The sequence below is a fragment of the Trachemys scripta genome, chromosome 10 (assembly GCF_013100865.1).
Source record: "Trachemys scripta elegans isolate TJP31775 chromosome 10, CAS_Tse_1.0, whole genome shotgun sequence".
Taxonomy (NCBI): Eukaryota; Metazoa; Chordata; order Testudines; family Emydidae; genus Trachemys; species Trachemys scripta.
Genome location: NC_048307.1, coordinates 50,554,417 through 50,577,473, shown reverse-complemented (window position 1 = coordinate 50,577,473; position 23,057 = coordinate 50,554,417). Strand labels below are relative to the sequence as shown.

The following is a 23,057-nucleotide window of genomic DNA, read 5'->3' as shown; positions in this document are numbered from 1 at the left end:
CCCTGAGAGCCAGATATTTAATATTACAAGCTTTGTGTGGAAGATGGCTAATTAGTTTGACAGTAAGAATCTTTTTAAACATGTTAGATAGGTTGACTTTTGAAATCTATCCACCTGGAATGTCCCTTACCCTAAAAGTCATTCATCTATGAAATGTTATGTCTACACTACAATAAAACACCTGTGGCTGGCCTTTGCCAGCTGTCTGGAACCCCAGCTGCGGGACTTTAAAATTGCAGAGTAGATGTCTAGGCTCAGGCTGGAACCCAGGCTCTGGGGTCCTTCCCCCTTTCAGGGTCCCAGAGTCCAGGCTCTAGCCTGAGCCCAGAGGTCTACACTGCAATTTTATAGCCCTGCAGTCTGAGCCCCTCATGCGCAAGTCAGCTGACACAGGCCAGCCAGAGGTGTTTTTATTGCAGTGTAGCCATACCATTACTGTCCTAATATTTGCCTGTATTGGTACTATGGAAAAATATTTTTTAACTTGTACATGATTCAGAATGCAATGTCTTAAGATAGTCTTTTTTTGGGGGGGGGGGGGGGGAACGTGAAATATGCTAGGTGCAAGAACAGCACTTCAATACAATGCACTTTGAAACCTGAAGCCCTGTATTTTATCAGTTAGCAAGTCCCATCACACAACCACTGTACATGGCTTTTTAGTATGATGAGAGCCAACTCTTCAGTCCCCGAGGCCATGGATTTTACAGGTTAAGACTGCAGTTTGTTTTCTTGCATGGCACCTCTTAATAGACATATATTTTTTTTTTTTGTTCTACTTACAATACTGTCTAACTTTTCAAACAGTTACTTTATGGTATTTTGCTTAAGTGACTTGGTGTCGCTTCTTGATGGTAGTATTAAATGACTTATTTTTCTTTCAGAACCAATATAATCTAGCAAGAGCACAGCAGTCCTATAAGTCTCTAGTACAAATACATGAGAAAAATGGTATGTAAATATTTAATTTTGCAATTTTGTATGTTCTTGTCTGTACAAATTGTACAGTGGCATGGAAAAGATAATAATGCTTGAAACTAATACAATTGCCATACAATACAAACTTTTACCTGGTTTATTTGGGATAAAGCAAGAATGGCCTACACCTCTTCCCATGCATTGAAGGGCCTGTTTTGCATTTTGTTTCCACCCTGATTATCCAGAATTTTTTTTTGTTATGCCTGAAATGTTTAGATGCTTCTCTAGCAAATAGACTCTTCCGTTCTCCAAAGAGCTTATCTAAATATAGCGCAAGACAAGTGAAAGCAATAATCAATGAGAGAATGAAGTAGAAGGGAGGATCAAAGGTTGAAAATACATGGAAAGTACAAATTAAAACGTGTAGCCTGAAAACTGTTCAGTCTGGCTCTGAAGGCGGGGAGTTATGCTTTCCCCCATACAAAACCAGTTGTCACCAGCTGGTGCTGCTGTTCACTTGTTGTGTGGTAAGGTGGACATGGCTCCCTCTAGAAATTAGTATTACTACTTTCCAGCTTGAGTGAGCCACCTGGGAGCAGATAACTGATCTAATAGCCCACATCATGATTTGGTATTGTTTTGCAACTAGACAGTTCACCTAGACTTGTCAACTACTTTTAAAGTTGACAAGGCTCTTACAAAGAGAAGTACAGTAACTCCTCACTTAATGGTGTAGTTTATGTTCCTGAAAAATGCGACTTTAAGTGAAATGATGTTAAGCGAATCCAATTTCCCCATAAGAATTAATGTAAATGGGGGGGGTTAGGTTCCAGGGCAGTTTTCCCTACTCTGCAAGCACCAGGGGCGGGGGGGCTCAACCCTCAGCCCACCCACTCCACCCATGCCCCCACCCTTGACCCACCTCTTCTCCCCCCACCACCACCTCCTCCCCCTTTACTTTGCACTCTGCGTCCTGGCTCCTCCTCCCTCCCTTCTAAACGCCGCAAGCCAGCTGATTGCCGCATTTGGGAGGCGGGGGGGGGAGGCGTGCAGAGTCCTCGCTCCTCTCTCCGCCTCCTGCCTGGGGCAATCAGCTGGCTTGCCGTGTTCGGGAGGCAGGGGAGGGAGGGGGGCCTGCACGCTGAGTCCTCGCACCTCCCCCCTCCTTCCTGCCTCCGAAACACCGCAAGCCAGCTGATTGTCATGGGCAGGAGGCGGGGGAGGGGGACGTGGGGAGGCTGCCAGCTGTGGTGAAAGCAGGCAGCCAAACAACGTAAGAGTGGAGCATTGCACAACTTTAAATGAGTATGTTCCCTAATTGATCAGCAATGTAACAATGAAACAACGTTAAGCGGGACAACTTTAAGTGAGGGATTACTATCTCTATTATTTATACTGTCTTGCTTTGGTGACTTATTTATCAAAGAATCTTCATCTAGGGACAGGGTGTGATCCAGTGGTTAAAACCTGGTACTGAGAGCCAGGAGAGCTCTGTCTCAGTTAGACCTTGGATATGTTTTTCAGGGAAACTGAGGTGCACATCTGTACAATAAGCATGTCTTCTGTATCAGAGGAAGAGATGTGTATTGGAAATAGTTGATTCTAAAGCACTTTGAAATGTTATGATTAGCTGCTATTACTTGAGCTTTTTGGTTGTTTTTATTCAAAAAAGTCAATATGGCTCTGTTTTTAGTTCTACCTATACACTACACTGATTACCAATATACAAAGCATTCACAGTATTAAAGATGTTTAAAGGCTTCTTTGTTAACTTATGGCTACTATAGGTACACAGGAACAGCTTAAGTAGGCACTGTACTAATCATACAAAATTTGAGGCAGATCTCTTAAAACTTTTGCTAGCATGGTGGATAGAATTAAATAGATACTTTGATTTTAGCAGTGTCCATTTAAAAAAAAAGTGCACACTTTGGTCTCACAGACTGAACCTTCACATGATCAGAAGTTATTCTGGGTATGTAGCAACTGAAATATATATTGAAAGGTAAATTGCTTAGTTGGCATTTCTGAACTTGCTGTTACAGTTCATCATTCCCATTCCGTCCTCAGCGGGATGAAACAGACTTGTAACACCAGGAACATCTTGGCCTATATTTTCAAACACTTGTGCAAAAGTTGAGCATGTACTTGCAAAATAGGATATTCATATGCATATACACCTCTACCCCGATATAATGCGACCATATATAACATGAATTCGGATATAATGCGATAAAACAGTGCTCCGGGGGGGTAGATAATAGACCATCCCTGACAGCTGTTTGTCTAAACATGTTCTTAATAACCTCCAATGACAGAGATTCCACAGCCTCCCTAGGTAACTTATTCCTGTGCTTAACTACCCTTGCAATTGGGAAGGTTTTCTTAATGTCTAACCTAAATTTCCATTGCTGCAATTTTGGCCTGCGCATTCTGGCGGATCAAAGCAAGTTCAATATAATGCGGTTTCACCTATAACGCGGTAAGATTTTTTGGCTCCCGAGGACTGCGTTATATCGGGGTAGAGGTGTACCAATATAATCAAACAAATGACTGTATGCAAGGCTTGCAGGATTGAAAATCATAGAAATGTAGGACAGGAAGGGACCTCAATAGATCATCTAGTCCAGTCCCCTGCACTGAGGCAGGACTAAGTATTCTCTAGACCATCCCTGACAGCTGTTTGTCTAAACCTGTTCTTAATAACCTCCAATGACAGAGATTCCACAGCCTCCCTAGGTAACTTATTCCTGTGCTTAACTTCCCTTACAATTGGGAAGGTTTTCCTAATGTCTAACCTAAATTTCCATTGCTGCAATTTTAAGCCCATTACTTCTTGTCCTGTCTCCAGTGGTTAAAGAGAACAATGTATCACCCTCCTCTTTATAACAGTCTTTTACATACTTGAAGACTGTTATCATGCTCTCTTCTCTAGACTAAAACCCAGTTTTTCAATCTTTCCTCATAGTCATGTTTCTAGATCTTTAATCATCTTTGTTGCTCTCCTTTGGATTTTCTCTAACTTGTCCATCTTTTCTGAAGTGTGATGCCCAGAACTGGTCACAATACTCCAGTTTTGAGGCCTTGTAAGTGCTGAGTAGAGTGGAAGAATTACTTTTCATGTCTTGCTTACAACATTCCTGCTAATACATCCCAGAATCTGGGCCTTTGTCTTAAGCAGATGGAAACTATATCACATTACTCTTTGCGGTCTATATTGGTGTCTTAAGATTTGTGTTATTCAGCAGGATGGCTGCCGCTAACAGGAGCTAAATGTTAATGCTTTATTTTCAAATATAAATACTGTGTCTGATCTTGCAAGGTGATGAGTGCTTTAACTCCCACTGAAATCAGTAGGAGTTTTGGGTCTGTGGTGGATTGGTCTAGTTTTCAAATACAATTTAAATTTTAATTATACATCAAAATAGAGCCTAAAGCTGTCTCCCACTAAAGTTAAGAGTGCCTAATGTGTTTCTTTGTTCTTCTATAGGCTGGTACACTCCTCCAAAAGAAGATGGTTAATATTGTGGACTGTTGTACACCTGGACCAATGTCAAACAGCTCTTTTTTATTTCTTTCCAACACACACACAGACTCAAGCTACGAGTGCCCCTATAACAGCCGTACTGAAGACTTTAGCTATTAGATAAGTTAGTGGATAATCTGTCAACTGACACATCCAGTATAATTTACAGCCTTACCATTTTGCTCTTATTAGGTATCTTGGACTGAGCAGTTTTGGCCTTTACTGTATTTGTCCCTATGGATTAAGCATATTTGGGCCACTCCCTTCCTTCTCCATTTTTGTTTAAAAGTGCAAACTTTTTAAAGCTGGCTATTGAGTTACTAAAAGATCATTCAATAGGAGTCACTCACTACTTCTTACCTTTTGCAGAATGTGGACTGCAGAGACTTGCATTGTAATGTTTCATTTAAAGCCAACAAAGTTTAATACATTGTTTAATACTGTTTTAGGAAATTTCAGGTCTTGTATATCACAGTAGTTTTTCTGGTCTAAAATGAAAACATTTGTAGTATTGCCAAATTAAAAATATAGGAAAACAACATGTATGTTAAGTCATTAAACTTTTTTCATGGCTGTGTGAGGATATGAACTGTTTCTTGGAAGAGATACTCTTTATTAGATTGTTGTATTTTTAAGCAGAGCAAGGCTGTGCCAATAAAACCTTGTAACTAGTCACTTCCACTGGGGCATCAGAATCTTGCTGGGCTGTTTCTGCTACTAAATAAAAGGAGCCACAGTATGAAGCTTGAAGTTATTTAAGATACTAAAAATCTTTTTAGGTGTTCCATTTTATTAACGGGTTGTTGCAATCATTTGTAAACTAATGAACTTATAAAGTGATTGGCACAAATCAAAATGAAAATCCTTGAACAAAAGTTTTTATATAAAAACTACAATAAAATACAAAAAAGACATCACCTGATTAAGTTGTAAAAATAATGTTGCCATAGTCATGACAGTGCTTTTTGTTATTGAAAGACTAACAGGAACTATTCTTTCATTATTAGGAAATGAATCTGGGTCTGTGTAATTACTATATTTCATTGCCTTACCTAAATCAATTCTATTTTGGTTGTAGTATTAGTGATTAGACCTTTGTACTGCCAGGGATTGATATAAGGGTGTGTACCATGGATTAAGCACTTTTTTAGCCCAGAAGCATGTGGGTTTTTTTTGTTTGTTTTTTAGTTACAACTATCAAATTTGTGCTTTTCTTTTCTCTATCAGGCACCCATGGGCCCTTGTGCATTTGCTTATAGATCCAGTTTTTAGCTTGAAAGAACAGATTGAAGGAATTTGGCACTACTCCTGATACGTACTGTTTTGTTTCAAATAGTCTTCTAGGGAGTATAGTGGATGACTTGCCAGCCTTTCTGCTTACTTGGTTGTACATATATTCGTATACAATCCTGATAGCCAATTGCTCAGATAGCAACCTTAAGTGAAAGGCAGAACTCTTTAAGCATTAAAGTTCCTTAAAACCTGAGGCTAAAATCTTTGAATACATTATTGAATTCTTTAATATTCTAATGGGCTAGCAGGTTGACAGATGCACATTTGGCATGCTTTGTTTTGGATTTCATTTTTCATTGCAGAATTATTTGGCAATGTACAGTAATTTGTAAACTTGCATCAAGTTTATGAATAAAGAACCATTTTAAGAATTATTCTGTTTGTGGTTAGTCTTTGAATATAGATAGCTTTCTGTTCATGAACATGTGTGTGTTCCCAACCAATGCAATGTATAAAAGGAAAAACTGGTCAACAGGTCAAAACCTCTTTGGATTTCAGGTTCATGAGCACAAGTGTAAAATGCTCGTATGAAAAGCACCCCTAAGTATGTAGACCAATGCATTCTGCACTAGATGAAGTTCTTAAGTAGACTTCAGGTATGGCCCCATAAAGTACACTATAATCTAAGGTATAAAAATCACATGGATCACTGGTAGTAAGGCCCATTGGGGGGGTAAGGGGGAAATGGACTTGCACAGCCACAGAGGAGGAATACTCATTCACTGCTGCTACTTTACCCTCTAAGGTCAATGGGACCTTCAAACTGCATGTCTTGTTAACCAACAAGTGAGCAAATGGGAGGAATGCAATCAGATTCAATCTTCCACTTCTCTGAATATCTTCCTCCTCCTCCAAACACCTTAACTTTCTTGGAATCAAGCCTCCCATACCAGCCCCCATCTAATCCTCTAATCTTGAGTGAATGCTAGGAAAGCCAAAAGCCTACACAATCACAATCAGGCAGAGTTGAAAATCATTAGCCATGTAGCCAAATTGGTAAATAGAAGCAGACAGCACTGAATGCTAGGCTACCCCACAAATGCCCTTTGTCAAACAACTAACACAATCCCAGCCTTGAGTTCACAATCTAAATCAGAAACAGGAAACAAAATAATTGTTTTGCAGTAAGAGCATACGAGAGTTTGATCCCCATTTATCTTGCAAAAATGGAAAATCTTTCTAAACCTAAAGAATTAAAAATGCATTAGAGTGCACCTCAACTCTACTTTAACTTACAGTGGCAATGTCATATGGGAGTCTAGGACAAAAATGGTTCTATCTTCAGCAGTTTGAGCTGCATGTGGGTAAAGGAAATGTCACCTTCAATATAGGTGACACTAAAGTAACTTTCAAGTCTTATTCTCCATATAGAAATCTCCTGCATTAAAGGGACATTAACATAGAAACTGCTGACCATTTCTGAAAGTTGTTTACAGTGTTGTAGTTGTGTTAGTCCTAGGATATGAGAGAGAGAAAAGGTGTGTGAGATCTGGAACATCTTTTGTTGGTGGAAGAGATAGACAAGCTTTTGAGCTAAACAGAGCTTCTTCAGGTTTCTAAAAGGACACTTAAAAAGCAGTGTTTGGTACTACAGCTGCCCAAATCTCCTTTACCTGCTTTTTTGAATGTGGTTTTAATTTTTTTTCATCCCCCCCCCCCCAGAGAACTGTGCAGTTGGCTTGCTTAACAGTTACTTCTCTATAAAGTAAAATGTTGTGTGAGGTGGGGAGAATTTTACCTTAAGATGTGCTGCTGGAGGTTTGTGTCCATTTTTCTTATTCACTTAGGTTGAGAAGGGCAGTTGATCAACTCTAATCCAGCTACATACAGCCTGTGCCTTAAAATCACACACTTATATATGTAACTGAGCCTGGAACAAACACCTTGAGGCAGGAAGGTGTGGTAGTTTTTTTTTTTTTTTGAGGAGCAGAGGAGAATGTGTAGCTTTTACTTTCTCACATCAATCCACTTGTTCCAGGCCCAGTTAATGCAGCTTTTAGGCTGGACTCTTGTTATGCCAGTGGTCTGACCCATAGCTGATAGATTCCCCTTTCCCAGTGCAATGCTTGGACAGGATGTAAAGGGAGAGCATCCAGGCATGAGGCACTGCACGCTCCGAAGGCCTGTTTGCCTCTTGTAGGCTGGGGCTTAGGCTGCCACACCCCCCAGTACTCTCTACTTCTAAAACTGCCTCCACCCAGCCCCACACCCCAGGCGCAGGCAGAGGCATAGGTGTCTCTCCCTCCCCCGCGAGCGTTAACGACAAACCACAACATTAAGGTATTTGTCCTCAGCCCCTGTGGGGCTGCGCCCTGCTGCTGTCCCCAGAATACAACTGGACAGGCGTCACGGCGATGCTAAGAGACTTGCCCAAGGTCAGACATGAAGGCCATAGCTGAGCAGGGAACCGAACCCAGGGCTCGCCGGGCTGGATCAGTCACATATGCCTCAGCCCCCATCGCCAAGAACTGGAAGTCACGGCTCCAGCGCCTGTCGTAATGTCACTACGCAGACGTTAGCCGCCCAATCGGCACACGCACCATCCCCATACCAGGGAAGCGTTTTGTGGCTGGTCACGTGCTCTGGAGGCGGAGACCGGAAGTAGGGTCTGTGCGGATGACGCAATCGGAATGCGCCGCTGCCAGGACTTTCCGGCTCCCAGCCCGCTTCTTGGTGCGCGAGGCAGGCGCCGGGAGCAGAGGCGTGGGTGCCCGTTGCCATGGAGTCAGACGGCAAAGGGGCCTATGTGCTGAGTAACCTGGCTGAGGTGGTGGAGCGGATCCTGAGCTTCCTGCCCACCAAGGCATTGCTGCGGGCGGCCTGGTGAGGACCGGCCTCGGGCTTCCCCTCGATCCGCACCGGGGGAGTTGGCGTTTGTCCCCGCGGGCTGAACCCTGGCGTCCCAGCTCCTTCCCTCAGACAGCCCCGGTGTCGCCCTGGGAGCTGGCTGGGCCCCGATGTCCTGCCTGGGCCCTCGCCCGCCCCCGGAACCGGGCCCCCGGTTGTTCCCCGCCCTGTGCGTAGGGCGGAGCCCGAGGACAGTTTGGGATCCAAGAGCACGCTCCGAGGAGCGCGTGCCCGGGCCTGTGACGCGAGCGAGTCACTCCCCGCGCTGGCGGGGGAACGGCTGGGCCCGTGGCCGGGGTGACGTGAAGCCAACGCACAGGCGCCAATTCCCGAGAACAATGTGTAAGAGGAAGCAAGGGCTGGACTCGGCCCTGCTCCGGCCTGATCAGGCCTCGCTGCTTCTGCAGGGAGGTGGGCAGGGGATGAGTTGCGGGAACAGCCCGCGTTTCCCAGCTTCTCTTGAAGTCAGCCCCGCCCTCAGAATGGCTTCAAAACCGCGCTCTTTACTTCAGCCAAGCTGCGACAGAGTCCGCGGTGCTGCCACTCCGGGGTTGTTGCCTATCTAGTTCTCTGTTGCTGTCCCACGCAGCCGCCCGGCTTTGGGTGAAGCTCGTGATAGTGCTTGTCACGTTTGTAAATGTTGACAAAGTATTTTGAGCTCCTCGGATCAAAGGAGCCCTAGTAGCGCTGTGCTGTTATGGTTAGTAGAGCTGTAACTGTCAGACACACACGCTGTAAGGAGGAGTTTTGTAGTTGCTTGACGAGTTTGTTTTTAAAACAAACTGATTATGTTAAATGAATTGCGAGGCCTTGTTTTGTTTTGAATGTTTCAAATTAACATTGAGAGAAACTTAAAATCACACATCACTATGTTCTTTACATACATTGAGTTCTGTTGCCACTGAACTCCATCATTAGGAGTCAGAAGAATAGACTTAGTGAACAAATCTGATAATACAAGAAAAAAGACTTTTTTTCAAGTGTACAAGGAGTATGTTGTCCCTAGACACTTTCAGCAGAAAACAAGGTTACCTTCTCTGTACTTTGACAGCATTTTGTTTTGCTGATTTATATATTTGTGCTGTAGAGAGGAGCTGGGAATGAATTGTTCAATATGCTCTTTTGACCAGCTACCCCAGACACATTATTTGGTAATTTATTGTGACTGGTACTGAACAAGGCAACTCATTATCAAAATTGCTGGCATTTTTTGAAATTCAGAAACCTTAAAACAATACCCATACAAATAATGTACTCAGTTTGTTCTTTAATAGACGTCAGTAGAAAACCAATCAACAATTTACACTTTGTGATTTAAATTTGATTTTTTTTTTTTTAAGTGCAAGAGTTTCTCATAAGAATGTGGGATAGATACTTCCAAGTCAAAAATTGGGGGGGAGGAAGATTCACAGCTGCTAAAATTTCTTTTTGTATATTGTAGTAAATTTTTGTATTTTAGTGTTTGCCGGTTATGGAGAGAATGTGCCCGTAGATTACTGAGAACACAGCAGAGCATTGCGTGGGTCTCTGCACTTGAGCCTGGTCCATCTGATAGTCATTCACTGGTCCGTGCATTAGCCGAAGAACTTGAGGTAGGTAAAATACCACTAACTGCATACATTGGCCATTCCATTTGAATTTCTAACTACTGTGGTATAATCCACGTGCACACTTGTGAGTCTGTGGTGATACATTTTTCTAAAGTCAGTTCTTCCATACTGATGTTCTAGTGCACGTTTTAAGTTTCAATTCATATCTATACACAGCTGTATAAGGACATAAGAACATAAGAGCGGCCACACTGCATCAGACCAAAGGTCCATCTAGCCCAGTATCCTGTTTTCCGACAGTGGCCAATGCCAAGTGCCCCAGAGGGAATGAACAGAACAGGTAATCATTAAGTGATCCATCCTCTGTCACCCACTTGATTACCTATTCTGTTAATTCCCTCTGGGGCACTTGGCATTGGCCACTGTTGGAAGACAGGATACTAGGCTAGATGGACCTTTGGTCTGACCCAGTATGACTACTCTCATGTTCTTATGTCCTTGTACAGCTGTTTTATGGTTACGGAATGTTCAGCCATTTGGCCTTAAGCATCACATTATGCAGTTTCATGATTTGTCTGACTCTTTCACTAAAAAGACATTATAAAGCTTGGTTTGGTCATACAAATGAGACATATTTCAATTTATTTTTTCTGGTCTTGACCCCTTTACCCATTAAAGTCAGAGAACCCCATTTTGTTTTGTGATCCCCATTGTATTTCAGGATCTCTGCTTTGTATTGCAACCTTCATTTTGAAGTGTTACCTTAATGTAGTCTTGCAAGTTCTTGTGTGGATTAGAGCATCCACGGGAGGAGGGAAAGCTGTGACAGCAATCAGGGGCAATCAACACTGAATGACTCTTCCCTACTGAAACGATGGCGGGGTTCTATTGGTAGGACCATTGACTTTGAATTTGGGGGGAGGAAGGACTGCACCGGCTGAAGCACGTGGAACAAAGGAAGCAGAGACTGTTTTAAAAGAGGGGTGCTTCTCTAAGCAAGGGGGCCAGTCCACTGGCACAGGTAAAAAGACCAAACTAAAGAGGGCAGGAAGGGCTGCCAAGCCTAAGGACACTGTCCAAAGCCAAGACACTCAGGAGGAGAGAGATCAGACTTGGAGCGGGGGGGACTGTGGTCAGGATTTTGTTCGTTTTTGTGTTCTCTTTAACTCGCTAATGCTTTTTAAGAGAAAAATGTCTGTAGTTAAGAAGTTCCTTTGCTAAGCCTGTGTTCTTTGCTTCTCTGCCACATTGTCCCAGAAGAGTTTAGCTAGCAGCCAGAGCTCCCAAGCCAGGTAAATTCTGGAGGTAACATGTTTAAGCAATTGGGAGTTCAGGAAGGCTGTGGCATTGATTCCCAAGTCCAGGCAGCTGGATTGCAGGGCCCCACTACCCAGGAAGAATGCCAGACATGGGGTCTGCGCTTGGGAGTGTGCCTGAGAGACGCACAGCTACAAACACTGACTGGTCACTGCTGAGACCCAAGGGGGTTAGACACACATTGGATCCAATGGGTTAGGTCCACTCACTCCAGACTGGTGTCTGTTCAGAGAGTGGGACTGGGCCAGGCTATAATAGGCAGGATTCAGTTTTTAAACTGGATTGTAAATTTTCATTTGAGTTTAAGGTGATCGTGATAAAATGGTAAGGAAAGTTCATTTTAAAATATAGTCTTATGTTGATACTGATCCTTAATTTGAGAGAATTTTAAGCAACTGTGTCTAACCAGGCAGACAGCAGTACCGACTTGGAAACAGTGGCAGGTAGTAAGTTATTTGTGACAAGTCTGGGGTCCCATTTTTTTCAGCATTCTGGAGAATATAAGCCCTCATTTTTCATCTAAAAATTTTAAAAGTTCTAACTCCTTTCTTAAATATACACTGGAGAATGATCAATGCATGGTTTATAGCACTTTAAAATGAGCGAAGCTGAAGCAGGTGACGTTCTCTGCTACTGATACAAACTTTAGAGAACTTGGACAACCGAATATCATAGAGTAAATTATTTCTAATTCCAAACATCAATGAATATTTAAATAGAATATTTCTCTAGAAACACAAATGTACAAATCACTACAGTTGGTCAGATTTATTGTTTTTATATATAAATAAAAAAATCAGCTCTTGAAGTGGTAACTGGATGGCTCTAGGGATTTACAACTGAACAGGGAGTGCTCTGCCTTTAGGGCCACAAATGTGGGCTATATCAGTAGTGACAAAGTTGTTACCATCTGACAGCTGTGTTTGGCCAGTTATGAGAATTAATGTCAGTAAAGTGCACTGAGGTTCTTTGATAAAAGGCACTAGAGATGTACCCATGCTTGTCATAGCCAGATCTTTCCTATCACTGACTTCCAGGAATCTTCCTCTCTTGCCTCTAGTTCATTTTGGTTTTCTTTGTGGGACCAAGGTGTGGCAGCCTGCAGTTAGGTAGCAGAGTCTGCTTTTCTTATACTGTGTTTTCATTTATCTTTTTGTACTTTACAGAATGTGCATGTGCTGCCACAAACAGTACTCTACATAGCAGATGCAGAGACTTTCATTGGATATGAAGAGTGTCACAGACAAAAGAGGGGTATGTATAAATCCTATCTATACTTTAAGAGAACCTTGTCAAGTACAACTGTAATGGAGTAGGATGCTTAAAGGAAAACAATCAGGTAATGTGATATTGTCAAGAGGGCATTGTCACCTTGTGTTTGCATCAAGAGATGTGATCCATGTAAATGTAGGCGATTCTATGTATAGGGCCCTACCAAATTCACAGCCATGAAAAAACATGTTGTGGACCATGAAATACGGAATTGTAGGAGGGTCACAGAATTGCCACCCTTACTTCTGTGCTGCCTTCAGAGCTGGGCATCTGGAGAGTGCAGAGCAGCAGCTGCTGGCCCGGTGCCCAGCTCTGAGGCAGCACCACCATCAGCAGCAGCACAGAAGTGAGGGCAGCATGGTATAGTGGGGGGCGGGGTTTGTCATTTTTTGCAGGGGGTCAGGGCGGGCGAATGCCCCCAGAGCGCTTTGGTTCTCTGTCCTCTTCCCTTCCCCTCCCAGACAAACAGACAGACAGACCAAGGCCCCTTAAACCCACAAGTGCTGGGCCTGGAGAGGGGCTGGGCTGGGGGTGCACCGGCCAGGCATTCCTGCATTGCGCCAGGCTCCAGCTGCTAGTCCAGCTGGACTGAAGAGGGATGGGACTTCCTCTTCCCCTGCACGGTCCGCTCTTGGGGCTGGGTCAGACCCACCTCTGGAAACCTCCCCTGGCTGCAGGAAGCTCTGCGGCTGCTGGCTGGGAGCCCAGTTCTGAAGTTGCCCCCATCGTCAGAAGTGGCAATATTGCATCCCCAGTGCAGTAGCCTTGCAACTGCCCCCCACAATACCCTTTTGGGTCGGGACCACCATGGCTAAAACACCATAAAATTTCAGATTTAAATATCTGAAACTGTGAAATTTAAGATTTTTAAAATCCTATGATCGTGAAATTTACCAAAATGGACCTTGAATTTGGTAGGGCCCTATCTATATAGATTCATAGAATAATTAGGGCTGTTGATTAATCGCAGTTAACTCAAGTGATTAACTCAAAAAAGTTAATCGCGATTAATTGCACTGTTAAACAATAGAATACCTAAATCTTTTTCTACATTTTCACATACACCTCTATTTCGATATAATGCTGTCCTTGGGAGCCAAAAAATCTTACCTTGTTATAGGTGAAACCACGTTATATTGAACTTGCTTTGATCCACTGGAGTGCGCAGCCCCGCCCCCCCGGAGCACTGCTTTACCGCGTTCTATCCGAATTTGTGTTATATCGGGTCACGTAATATTGGGGTAGAGGTGTATATTGATTTCAATTATAACACAGAATACAAAGCGTACAGTGCTCACTTTATATTATTTTTGATTACAAATGTTTGCACTGTAAAAATGATAAAACAAAATAAATAGTATTTTTCAAGTCACCTCATACAAATACTGTAGTACAATCTCTTTATCATGAAAGTGCAACTTACAAATGTAGATTTTTTTTGTTTGTTTTTTGAATGCAGTTATGTAACAATGTAAAACTTTAGAGCCTGCAAGTCCACTCAGTCCTACTTCTTGTTCAGCCAGTCACTAAGAGAAACAAGTTTGTATAATGCTGTCTATTCCTTAATTACAATATCACCTGAAAGTGAGAACAGGTGTGTGAAATTTCTAAAGGTAGCTACAGCACTCAACCCAAGATTTAAGAATCTGAAGTGCCTTCCAAAATCTGAGAGGGACGAGGTGTGGAGCATGCTTTCAGAAGTCTTAAAAGAGCAACACTCTGATGTGGAAACTACAGAACCAAACCACCACCACCAACAACAAAATCAACCTTCTGCTGGTGGCAACCTGGCTCAGATGATGAAAATGAACAGGCGTTCGTCAACTATCCAAAGCAGTGTGATCAGGCATGTCCTCTGGAATGGTGGTTGAAGCATCAAGGGACATATGAATCTTTAGCATATCTGGCATGTAAATATCTTGAGATGCCAGCTACAACAGTGCCATGCAAATGCCTGTTCTCACTTTCAGATGACATTGTAAACAAGAAGCAGGCAGCATTATCTTCTGTAAACAAACTTATTTGTCTGAGTGATTGGCTGAACAAAGAAGTAGGACTGAGGGGACTTGTAGGCTCTAAAGTTTTACATTGTTTTGTTTTGAATGCGGAATTTTTTTTTTACATAATTCTACGTTTATAAGTTCAACTTTCATGATAGAGATTGCACTACAGTACTTGTATTAGGTAGGATTACCATATTTCCACAAGCAAAAAAGAGGACACTGGGGCGGGGGGGTGGGAGGAGGCCAGCTCTAGACCCGCCCCCGCCCCCATCCACTCCCTCCCACTTCCCTCCCCCTGACTGCCCCCCTCAGAACCCCCCCCCCCGCTCCTTGTCCCCTGACTGCCCCTTCCTGGGACCCCTGCCACTAACTGCCCCCCTAGGACCCCACCACCTATCTAAGCCGCCCTGCTTCTTGTCCCCTGACTGCCCCTTCTTGAGAACCCCCTACAACCCTACCTGTCCCCTGACTGCCCCGACCCTTATCCACACCCCCACCCCATATTCACACCCCCGCCCCCAGACAGACCCCCGGGGACTCCCATGCCCTATCCAACTGCTCCCCGCCCCCTGACAGGACCCCCCGAACTCCTGACCCATCCAACCCCCTCTGCTACCTGCCTGCCTCGACCCCTCTGCACGCCCCTGCCCCTCTGACAGCCCCCCCAGAAATCCAGACCCATCTAGCCCCCCTGCTCCCTGTCCCTGACTGTCCCAACCCCTCTCCACACCCCTGCCCCCCTGACACCCTCCCCGCTCCCCAAACTCCCGACCCATCCAACCCCCGCTCCCTGTCCCCTGACCAGGGCCGGCTTTAAAGAGCCCAGGAATCGGGCTGCACTCTGGCCGGGGTTGCGGGGCCTGGGGGGCTGGGCCGGGCGCGCTCGGCCGGAACCGGGGCCTGGGGGGGCTGGGCCGGGCGCGCTCGGCCGGAACCGGGGCCTGGGGGGGCTGGGCCGGGCGCGCTCGGCCGGAACCGGGGCCTGGGGGGGCTGGGCCGGGCGCGCTCGGCCGGAACCGGGGGCTGGGCCGGGGCCGCCGGGCGCCGCTCGGCCCGGGCTGGAGGGAGCCGCTTGGCCCAGGCCACGCCTCTCCGGAGCTCTCCTACTCGCGCCCCTCCCCCCCCCACAGTTTACCTGCTACTGCCTCCCGCTTGCCCCTGCTTCTTTTCAGACTTCCCGCGAAGATCTGATTCGCGGGAAGCAGCGGAGGGGGAGGAGCAGATGGGTGGAGCATTCAGGGGAGTGGAGGAGGGTGAAGACAGCTGCGGGGCTGGATAGTGTGGTAAGGTTGCAGGGGATGGGGGGAGCCGGGAAGGGGCTTTGGGTGCCCAGCGGCACTTGGTCGCCGCTTTTCTGTCTATAAATAGCCGACGGGGGGGGGAAATCCCGGACACTTTTAGATTTTTTAAAATCCCCCCTGGACGGCTATTTATAGACTGAAAAGCCGGACATGTCCAGGGAAATCCAGACATATGGTAGCCCTATATTAGGTGAATTGAAAAATACTATTTCTTTTGTTCTTTACAGTGCAAATATTTGTAATGAAGAATAAAGGCACTGTTTTAATCCATATGCAAAGTCAATTCTATTGCTGCTTAGGGTAGAGGTCTTTGAGTACAGACAGAGGCTCTGTGTAACCTGTGGCCAATCACTTTAACCTTTCTGTGCCTTAGTTTTTCCTCCTCTTTTGTTACAGCAAGGAAAAGAAATAGTAAAGAAACAGCAATTGTACTAGAAAAGCTGTTGCCAAAACGATGCCAAGTTCTGGGACTGGTCGCTCCTGGAATTGTAGGTAAGAGGAAGCAATATAACAGCCTGATTTCAAGATATATACCAAACGGTTAACTTTTTCAGACTACTATTTATTAGACTCCCAAATGCTCTCAAATTGAGGCACAGTCCTACAGATTTGTATGTAGACCATACTAGTATCTCACTGTCTACTAATTCCAAATTGCTCAATGTCTACCCCGTTTAAAGAATTCGTGACAGTGCTGCTAAGTTGTATGGTGTGACTTGAAAATTCTTAAACTCACATTTTTCAGTCTGCATAGAAAAGACTGACTTTGGAAAAAATTGGATGTGCTAGATATTTGAACTAGGATCAAAGGCCTCAGTATCAGCTGAGGGCTATTATGGAATTTCTTCTGGAGAAACCTGCTCAGCAGTCACATATAAAGGTCAATGGTATAGCAGACTTGACCAGCTCAGACATGATTTATGGGATTTCAGACACAAACTTCGGAAAGCACTATAAACTCTATCCCAGTTGTGATCGTATTAGCTTCCACACCCAATTATTATGGTGTTTTCATTATTTTAAGATCCAAGTGATACTTTGTGTCCAAGCGAGTTATACAGTATTCACATTTCTTAATCTTTGATATGACTGCATCTACAAAATAAGAGGTGACTATGCAGAGAGGTCATAATCTGTACTCTCTGTATCTCCTTGGCAGAGGATGGCATGAAGCACACATTACATTTTTTGGTTGGGGTCATGTTTCTGACCAGTCCCTTAGGTGTGTGTTAAGAAAATCTCCCATATTTGAGGAGTCTATCTCTAATAAACTCATTGATCCAGATTACTTGGCCAAACTTCCCTGGATCTGTTTGTCCAAAATTTAAAGAAACACAATGGATTTAAAAATGGCACTTAATTTTTTTTTTTCACTTTCTGTGTTACAAAGGACATGCAATGGCTATCACTGAAAGAATTGAGGGAATTTTCCTTTATTTTCAGTTTAGTTGTGCATTTGACTCTTTGTATATACTTTCCCCAGTTTGAGTGAGTCATCACTTTTTTTAAAAGTATGGACACATGGTTGTAAACCCACAGAAATTTGCAGGGGTCAGCTGTACCAAATGAGATTTTGTTTCTAAATTGACTAACTTTCAACTTGACCATAGGTAATATTTTCAAAAGCACCTGCATCCTGTTTTTTTTTTTACCCAGTTTCCCTTTATGTATGTCATTACGTAGGCAAAAGTATTTTAATCAAAATAAACAAGATATTCACATTACGCTTCTTTATCAGTTACTCCAATGGGCTCAAGCAGCAATCGACCTAAAGAAATCGAAGACGGTGAAGCTGGCTTTGCTTTATTGTTCCCTAAAATTGATGGTGTGAAAATCCATACCTTCCACTTTTGTAAAGTCTTTGATGAAAGCAAATTGACTGAATCAGGCAAGTCATTTAATTTTATATCAAATACTTTGTGTGCTGTAGCCTCAGTTTTGTAGGGGCTCTGTGTGAAGTGAATTGCTGTATTTGTGACTGCAAAACTCAAGTTGCCTCTTGGCTGGGTGGGTGGGCCAGGTTCCCTGGAATCATGGACCACAATATAAATGCAAAAATGCAAGGCTGCCAGTGATTGATAACTTTGTCCCCCCAGCAGGGTACTAAAGTACAAAGTGTAATCTTGAGAGGTGATCTTGGATCTCTTCAGTTAAATTTGAGCAATCCTATTGTTCCAGCTCAGTGCATGAGTGGGGATGTTGCAATCCTGGATACAGTCATTCTCTTTTGGTAGCTTCCTGCATTATTGAACAGTCATCACACAATAATCAGGACTGTGCAACTGGAAATGTTTCAGATTGTTGTTGTTAAACTGGGGCTCGGGGTGGTTTTTTTTGTTTTGTTTCATACTTCAATATCCATAGTCCCCAAATTGTATGCCTTGGTGAGGAGCAGAGCAAGAATCCCCAGGGGAATATATACGTAATGTACAGTCAACACACTATGTGCTCAGCAAAATGTCTTGCTTGTGAAGAGTAATTTGGCCAGTTTGTGTATGAGTTTGCTCACTTCTGCAAATTGACAGGTACCTCATCTGTGACTGGAAAAACCCAAAAAGCTAAATATTGAGGGAGTCGATGAGAGCTAGAAGGGGTTTGTACAGTCCTCCTGCTAACAGAGCCAGCTTTTGAGCACTATAGAGGAGAATCTCAGCGTGTGTGTGTGTGTGTGTGTGTGTGTGTGTGTGTGTGTGTGAATAAATATATATATCTTTGAAAATGCAAACTGTCCAGCCCACCACTTGAGGGCACAGGATGACTTGCTTCTCCCCATTGCTGCGACAGCAGTGAGCTAGGCAGCATTACTGAATGTGTTTGTGGGTAGGTGTATAATAAATATAATGAGAATAATTCAAATGCTTGGATTTCAGAGACTGAGAGGTCTTAAAGGTAAAAATTTTGCCTTAAAGGTAAAAATTTTTATTTTTTGTTTTGTATTCCCAGGTCTTAAAAATAATCCAGAGCTCCGTGTGGTTCTTCTATTTGTCTACAATTCCTGGAAGCCGGGAGCTAATCGGTTTCTTAATCAGATAATCAATCCTTTAAATGAAAAAAGTATCATCTTGGCTGGGGGGTATGTGGAGAGCTTGACGTCACTGACCTCTGAGAAGTGGGTATCTCTTTCAAGTTAATTTGTGATGAAACATTGTGGAATCGTAGCAGGGTACAGCACTGGACATGAAACCTCTGTGAATAGGGCTGAGTCAGACATCTGTGAAAGGCATCATCCAAGCACAGTGATGTCATTTTTACGTGGGGAGAAGAAATACCCAAGGACTTCCTTTTTCTAACCAGTGTTGTTTTTCATAGTAGTAATGAAGTATTAAGGAAAGTCTTGAAATCACAGTGAAATATGTAATAGGAAAGATGATACAGGGCTGCTGCTGTGTACTCTAGTAGGAAAAACTGTAGACTTTGTCACATGGCTTTGCTTTGTGGCCTGTTACAAAAAATAGTTTTAAATCTTGGATTCTAGAGAGCAACTTTCAGGTGAATTAGAGAGGACATTTCCTGCTTTGAAGATTCTCTACTGGTGAGAGTTTATTCCAGTTTGACAGTGCTTTGCTTGAAATCGATTCTGCCTTCTGCATGATTTACTCTTCAGCATTTGTGCTCTTTTCTTTCTCATTATGCATTATATAGTAACATTTTGTAATTGTTTGCTCATTTTTAGGGAGGCCAGTCTTGCCAGCCAGTTTATAAAGCTTTACATTTCAGATTTCATGAAATGTGTGTGTGTGTGTGTATGTGTATGTATGTATGTATAGCTGGCTGCTATCATGTCTTCCAATTTGTGTGTTAAATTATTCCTTAAGTGTATTACTTCCATTTTTGTCCATTGTAATGTGAAACAACTACAGCAGACCCTCGCTAGAATGTGCGTCTTTCTAGCGCGAATTCGGTTATAGCGCGGGACCGCGCATGGATCCCAAATGTAATTACCTTCATTGGAATCCATGGTAACGCAAGACCGCGCATGGATCCAAAGCCCCGCATTCTAGCAGGGGGCTCAGTGTACGTAATTTCTTCCTGTCAGGTGTTGAGATGTCAGTAATAATCCCCTGGGTTTTTTAAAATTCTGTGGCCTGAGATTCCTAACTTTTGAAAAAATTGCTAGCCTCAGTCTCTACAAAAGATGCTGCTTCAATATGTAGCTACTAGGTCTGTCAAGCGATTAAAAGAATGGATCTTAATCACAGTTTTAATCGAACTGTTAAACAATATTAGAATATCATTTAAATAGTTTGGGGGTTTTCTATATTTTCAAATATAGGGTCAGAGCTGGGGGCACGGGGCTTCAGTCGCTCTTGAGGTTTGGGGTGCTGGGCTCCATCCCCCTCCCCGCTGTCCGGGGAGCTGTGGGCTAGGGCTGCTTCAGTCCCCCTGCCACCAATGCCTCCCACCCCGCCCACAGGTATGCGATTAACGTGTTAATTTTACTTTCAGTTAATCATAGGCTTTAACTGCAATTGACAGCCCTGGTAGCTATAGTAATAGATGCTCAGACAATGTTCTGATTTGAAGTACTCTTTAAACCCCATTGTGTATAAGTATTGCAAGTTGGAGAATGCTGTTCTATAGTATGTTTGCCAAGGAAAAACATATGCCATGGACATTATGCCAAATGTCCAAGAAGGATATCTTTCCATTGCTGAGGAAAAGGAAAGGTTTGCAATTTGGAGCATCTTTGTTGCTTTTGTGGGTGACTGAAAAAATCTCTTTAGAATATTGTCGTCTATACTGGGTGTTCAGTTTGTATAATTTTCTAGTGCAGCCTTTGTATTTAAATCGAGATCGGTTCCTTTGGAATCTTTTCTAATTTGGTGTATGTTGTCTTTCAGTAACACTGAGGCTGGCGATTCCTATGGTGTGGTTGGATTGGCTTTCAGTGGACCCCAGCTACAGAGTGCTACAGTTTTGTTAGACCAGGATGTAATTGATGAACGGACTGTAGAAGCAGCAATGCAGCGTCTCAAAGCAGCAAACATTCCTGAGCACAACACTATTGGGTTCATGTTTGCGTGTGTTGGCAGAGGATACCAGTATTATAAAACCAAAAGGAATCTTGAAGCAGATGCATTTAGGAAGTTTTTCCCTAATGTTCCCCTATTTGGCTTTTTTGGACATGGAGAAATAGGATGTGATCGAATAGTCACTGGGAATTTCATACTGAGAGAATGCAATGACATAAAGGATGATCTACTCCATGGTTATACTACAGTTATGACTCTTATTCATCTTGGTTCAACTAAAGCAAACCAAGTTTAAACATGTTTTTTAAATACACCAGCTGAGCTACTTGGTTGTTTCCATTCCGGAAAACTGAAAAATCTGGAATACATACATACTATAAAAGCACCTTCCAAAATCTAAAGTAATCACTTTTGTAATGTTATAAAATCATGTAGTCAGGATAGTGTTTAATGCAGTAGGTATGGGGAAGCTTTGCATTTTGTGTAATACTGTGCAAAAGTCAGAACTGCAGGTAAATGTACATGTGTTCAAATTTTACAATAGAAGGAAGCTTCTTTCTTTCTTTCTCCTAAGGCTAGAAGAGTGCACAAATGGCAGTGTAGTCCAGCAAAAACGCTTAACAGTGAACCATCAGTATTTTGATGTGATCTCTTTTATATATGAAGTCTTTAAAAGCTACTGATGTGTATGTGTCCGGTTCCACCTTTACCTGAGTCTTCTCTCAACAGAGATTTGTACATTCCATCCAGATTCAGAATTGAGCCCTACCTACAAGCAATAATACCTCTTTATTAGGTCAAATGAATGAGAATATTTGGGCAATAATCATGAAGTGTTCATTAAATAAAATACAAAATATATGTAAAAGGTACAGTGTCTTCTATTTTTAGAGAAAAAAGCCAATTTAAAGGGACACTATCAGGTTACAAACTGACTCCCTTCAAGAACACCTTGGATTAAAACAATTTTAAGTATCTGACATACTCTTTACTGCATCTGCTGGTTTACTTTTGCATTTCTCAGCTTGGACATGAAAATGGACCAGTCACCTTTGCTCTTAGATTCTCTGGTACAAGCACAATGATGCATTGTGGAGGTTGCAGATGCTGCAAAGGGCTGTTTGTTCATTTAAAAACATCCTGTAGAAGCTTAAAAATAAAAATGGAAACGTTTTCATTGGCCTCAAGTTCCTTACAAGTTTTTGGACATTTTTACTGACCCTAAAACATGGGCCAAGCCTAGACCAAGTCATGTCTCTTTTATAAATTAGTTTTTGCAAAAAGGTCTTTGTTGTTGCTTGTTGTATTTTTCTCACTTTTACTATAATGAACAGAGAATTTGTCCCAGGCTTCTTTGGGCTTAAGTTTTTAAATGCAGTTTTTCTCTTATTACCCACTCGGAGCAATACAGCTGGATTGACAAAATATTAACTTTACTAGATACTGAATCTATAAAGTCAGAGTGAATTCATACTTTTATACAAAACACAGTATAGCTTTATTATAACTCAAATATTTTGGTAGTATTTCATGCTGTCTCTAAATTCCAAATCCGGTAACTGTCCTATCCTTTATGTTGTATGTTGGCATCAGGGTAGATTGGGAAATATCACAAAAAGCTCTAAAATGGGAGGAAAATTCTGATCCATTATAGTTATTTGATCTTCAGTAGGAAAGGGATGCTTTTTTTGTTCTAGGACATACTGCTTACTTTTCTGGAAACTGTTGAAAATAACTACCAATAGTATACACCTTGAACATTTTTGGCAATATGACATGTCAAGGGAAAAATTGTCACTGAAATTTATACTCGGTTACATCAGGATTAGCCTGCTTTGTCCTGAGGGAGAAGTCAGCGGATCATTTAATTCTCTACCATGTTACTTTGGCATTTAGAAAACATCAGCTTTCTGCATTTCTTCCATCCTGCGTTTGGTAAAGCCTCAGCACTGTACTGCTTTGCTGTGACCATACTTAACTTTGGATGTATATATTGTATTTCTTCATCCTCAACTATTTATACCTTTTTTTCCCCCCCTTCTTCTTTGTGCTCCCAT

At 42.8% G+C, this 23,057-nt stretch overlaps 2 protein-coding genes across 2 annotated transcripts in view; both read left to right on the top strand.

Moving 5' to 3' along the window:
• Positions 1 to 6,111, top strand: part of UBE2Q2 (ubiquitin conjugating enzyme E2 Q2) — a 78,986-nt gene extending 72,875 nt beyond the window's left edge. Inside the window, exons 12-13 of the mRNA XM_034783123.1 lie at positions 885 to 951; positions 4,409 to 6,111. Of these exons, the coding sequence (XP_034639014.1) occupies positions 885 to 951; positions 4,409 to 4,440 (99 nt within the window). The 3' untranslated portion in view covers positions 4,441 to 6,111. The remainder of the gene's footprint in view (positions 1 to 884; positions 952 to 4,408) is intronic.
• A 2,235-nt stretch (positions 6,112 to 8,346) lies between these two features.
• Positions 8,347 to 21,868, top strand: FBXO22 (F-box protein 22). Its single transcript, XM_034784309.1, has 7 exons — positions 8,347 to 8,560; positions 10,044 to 10,176; positions 12,618 to 12,705; positions 16,424 to 16,519; positions 17,766 to 17,915; positions 18,971 to 19,136; positions 20,869 to 21,868. The coding sequence occupies exons 1-7, from the start codon at positions 8,457 to 8,459 to the stop codon at positions 21,293 to 21,295; spliced, it is 1,164 nt and encodes a 387-aa protein (XP_034640200.1). The 5' UTR covers positions 8,347 to 8,456; the 3' UTR covers positions 21,296 to 21,868.
• Positions 21,869 to 23,057: the final 1,189 nt, after the last annotated feature.

Excerpts from the sequence above, each read along its gene's own strand:
- FBXO22 (XM_034784309.1), top strand. The coding sequence starts at position 8,457 with ATGGAGTCAGACGGCAAAGGGGCCTATGTGCTGAGTAACCTGGCTGAG. Across the intron at positions 10,177-12,617 it reads CATTAGCCGAAGAACTTGAG|AATGTGCATGTGCTGCCACA; the intron begins GTAGGTAAAATA and ends TGTACTTTACAG. Across the intron at positions 17,916-18,970 it reads AAGCAAATTGACTGAATCAG|GTCTTAAAAATAATCCAGAG; the intron begins GCAAGTCATTTA and ends TTGTATTCCCAG.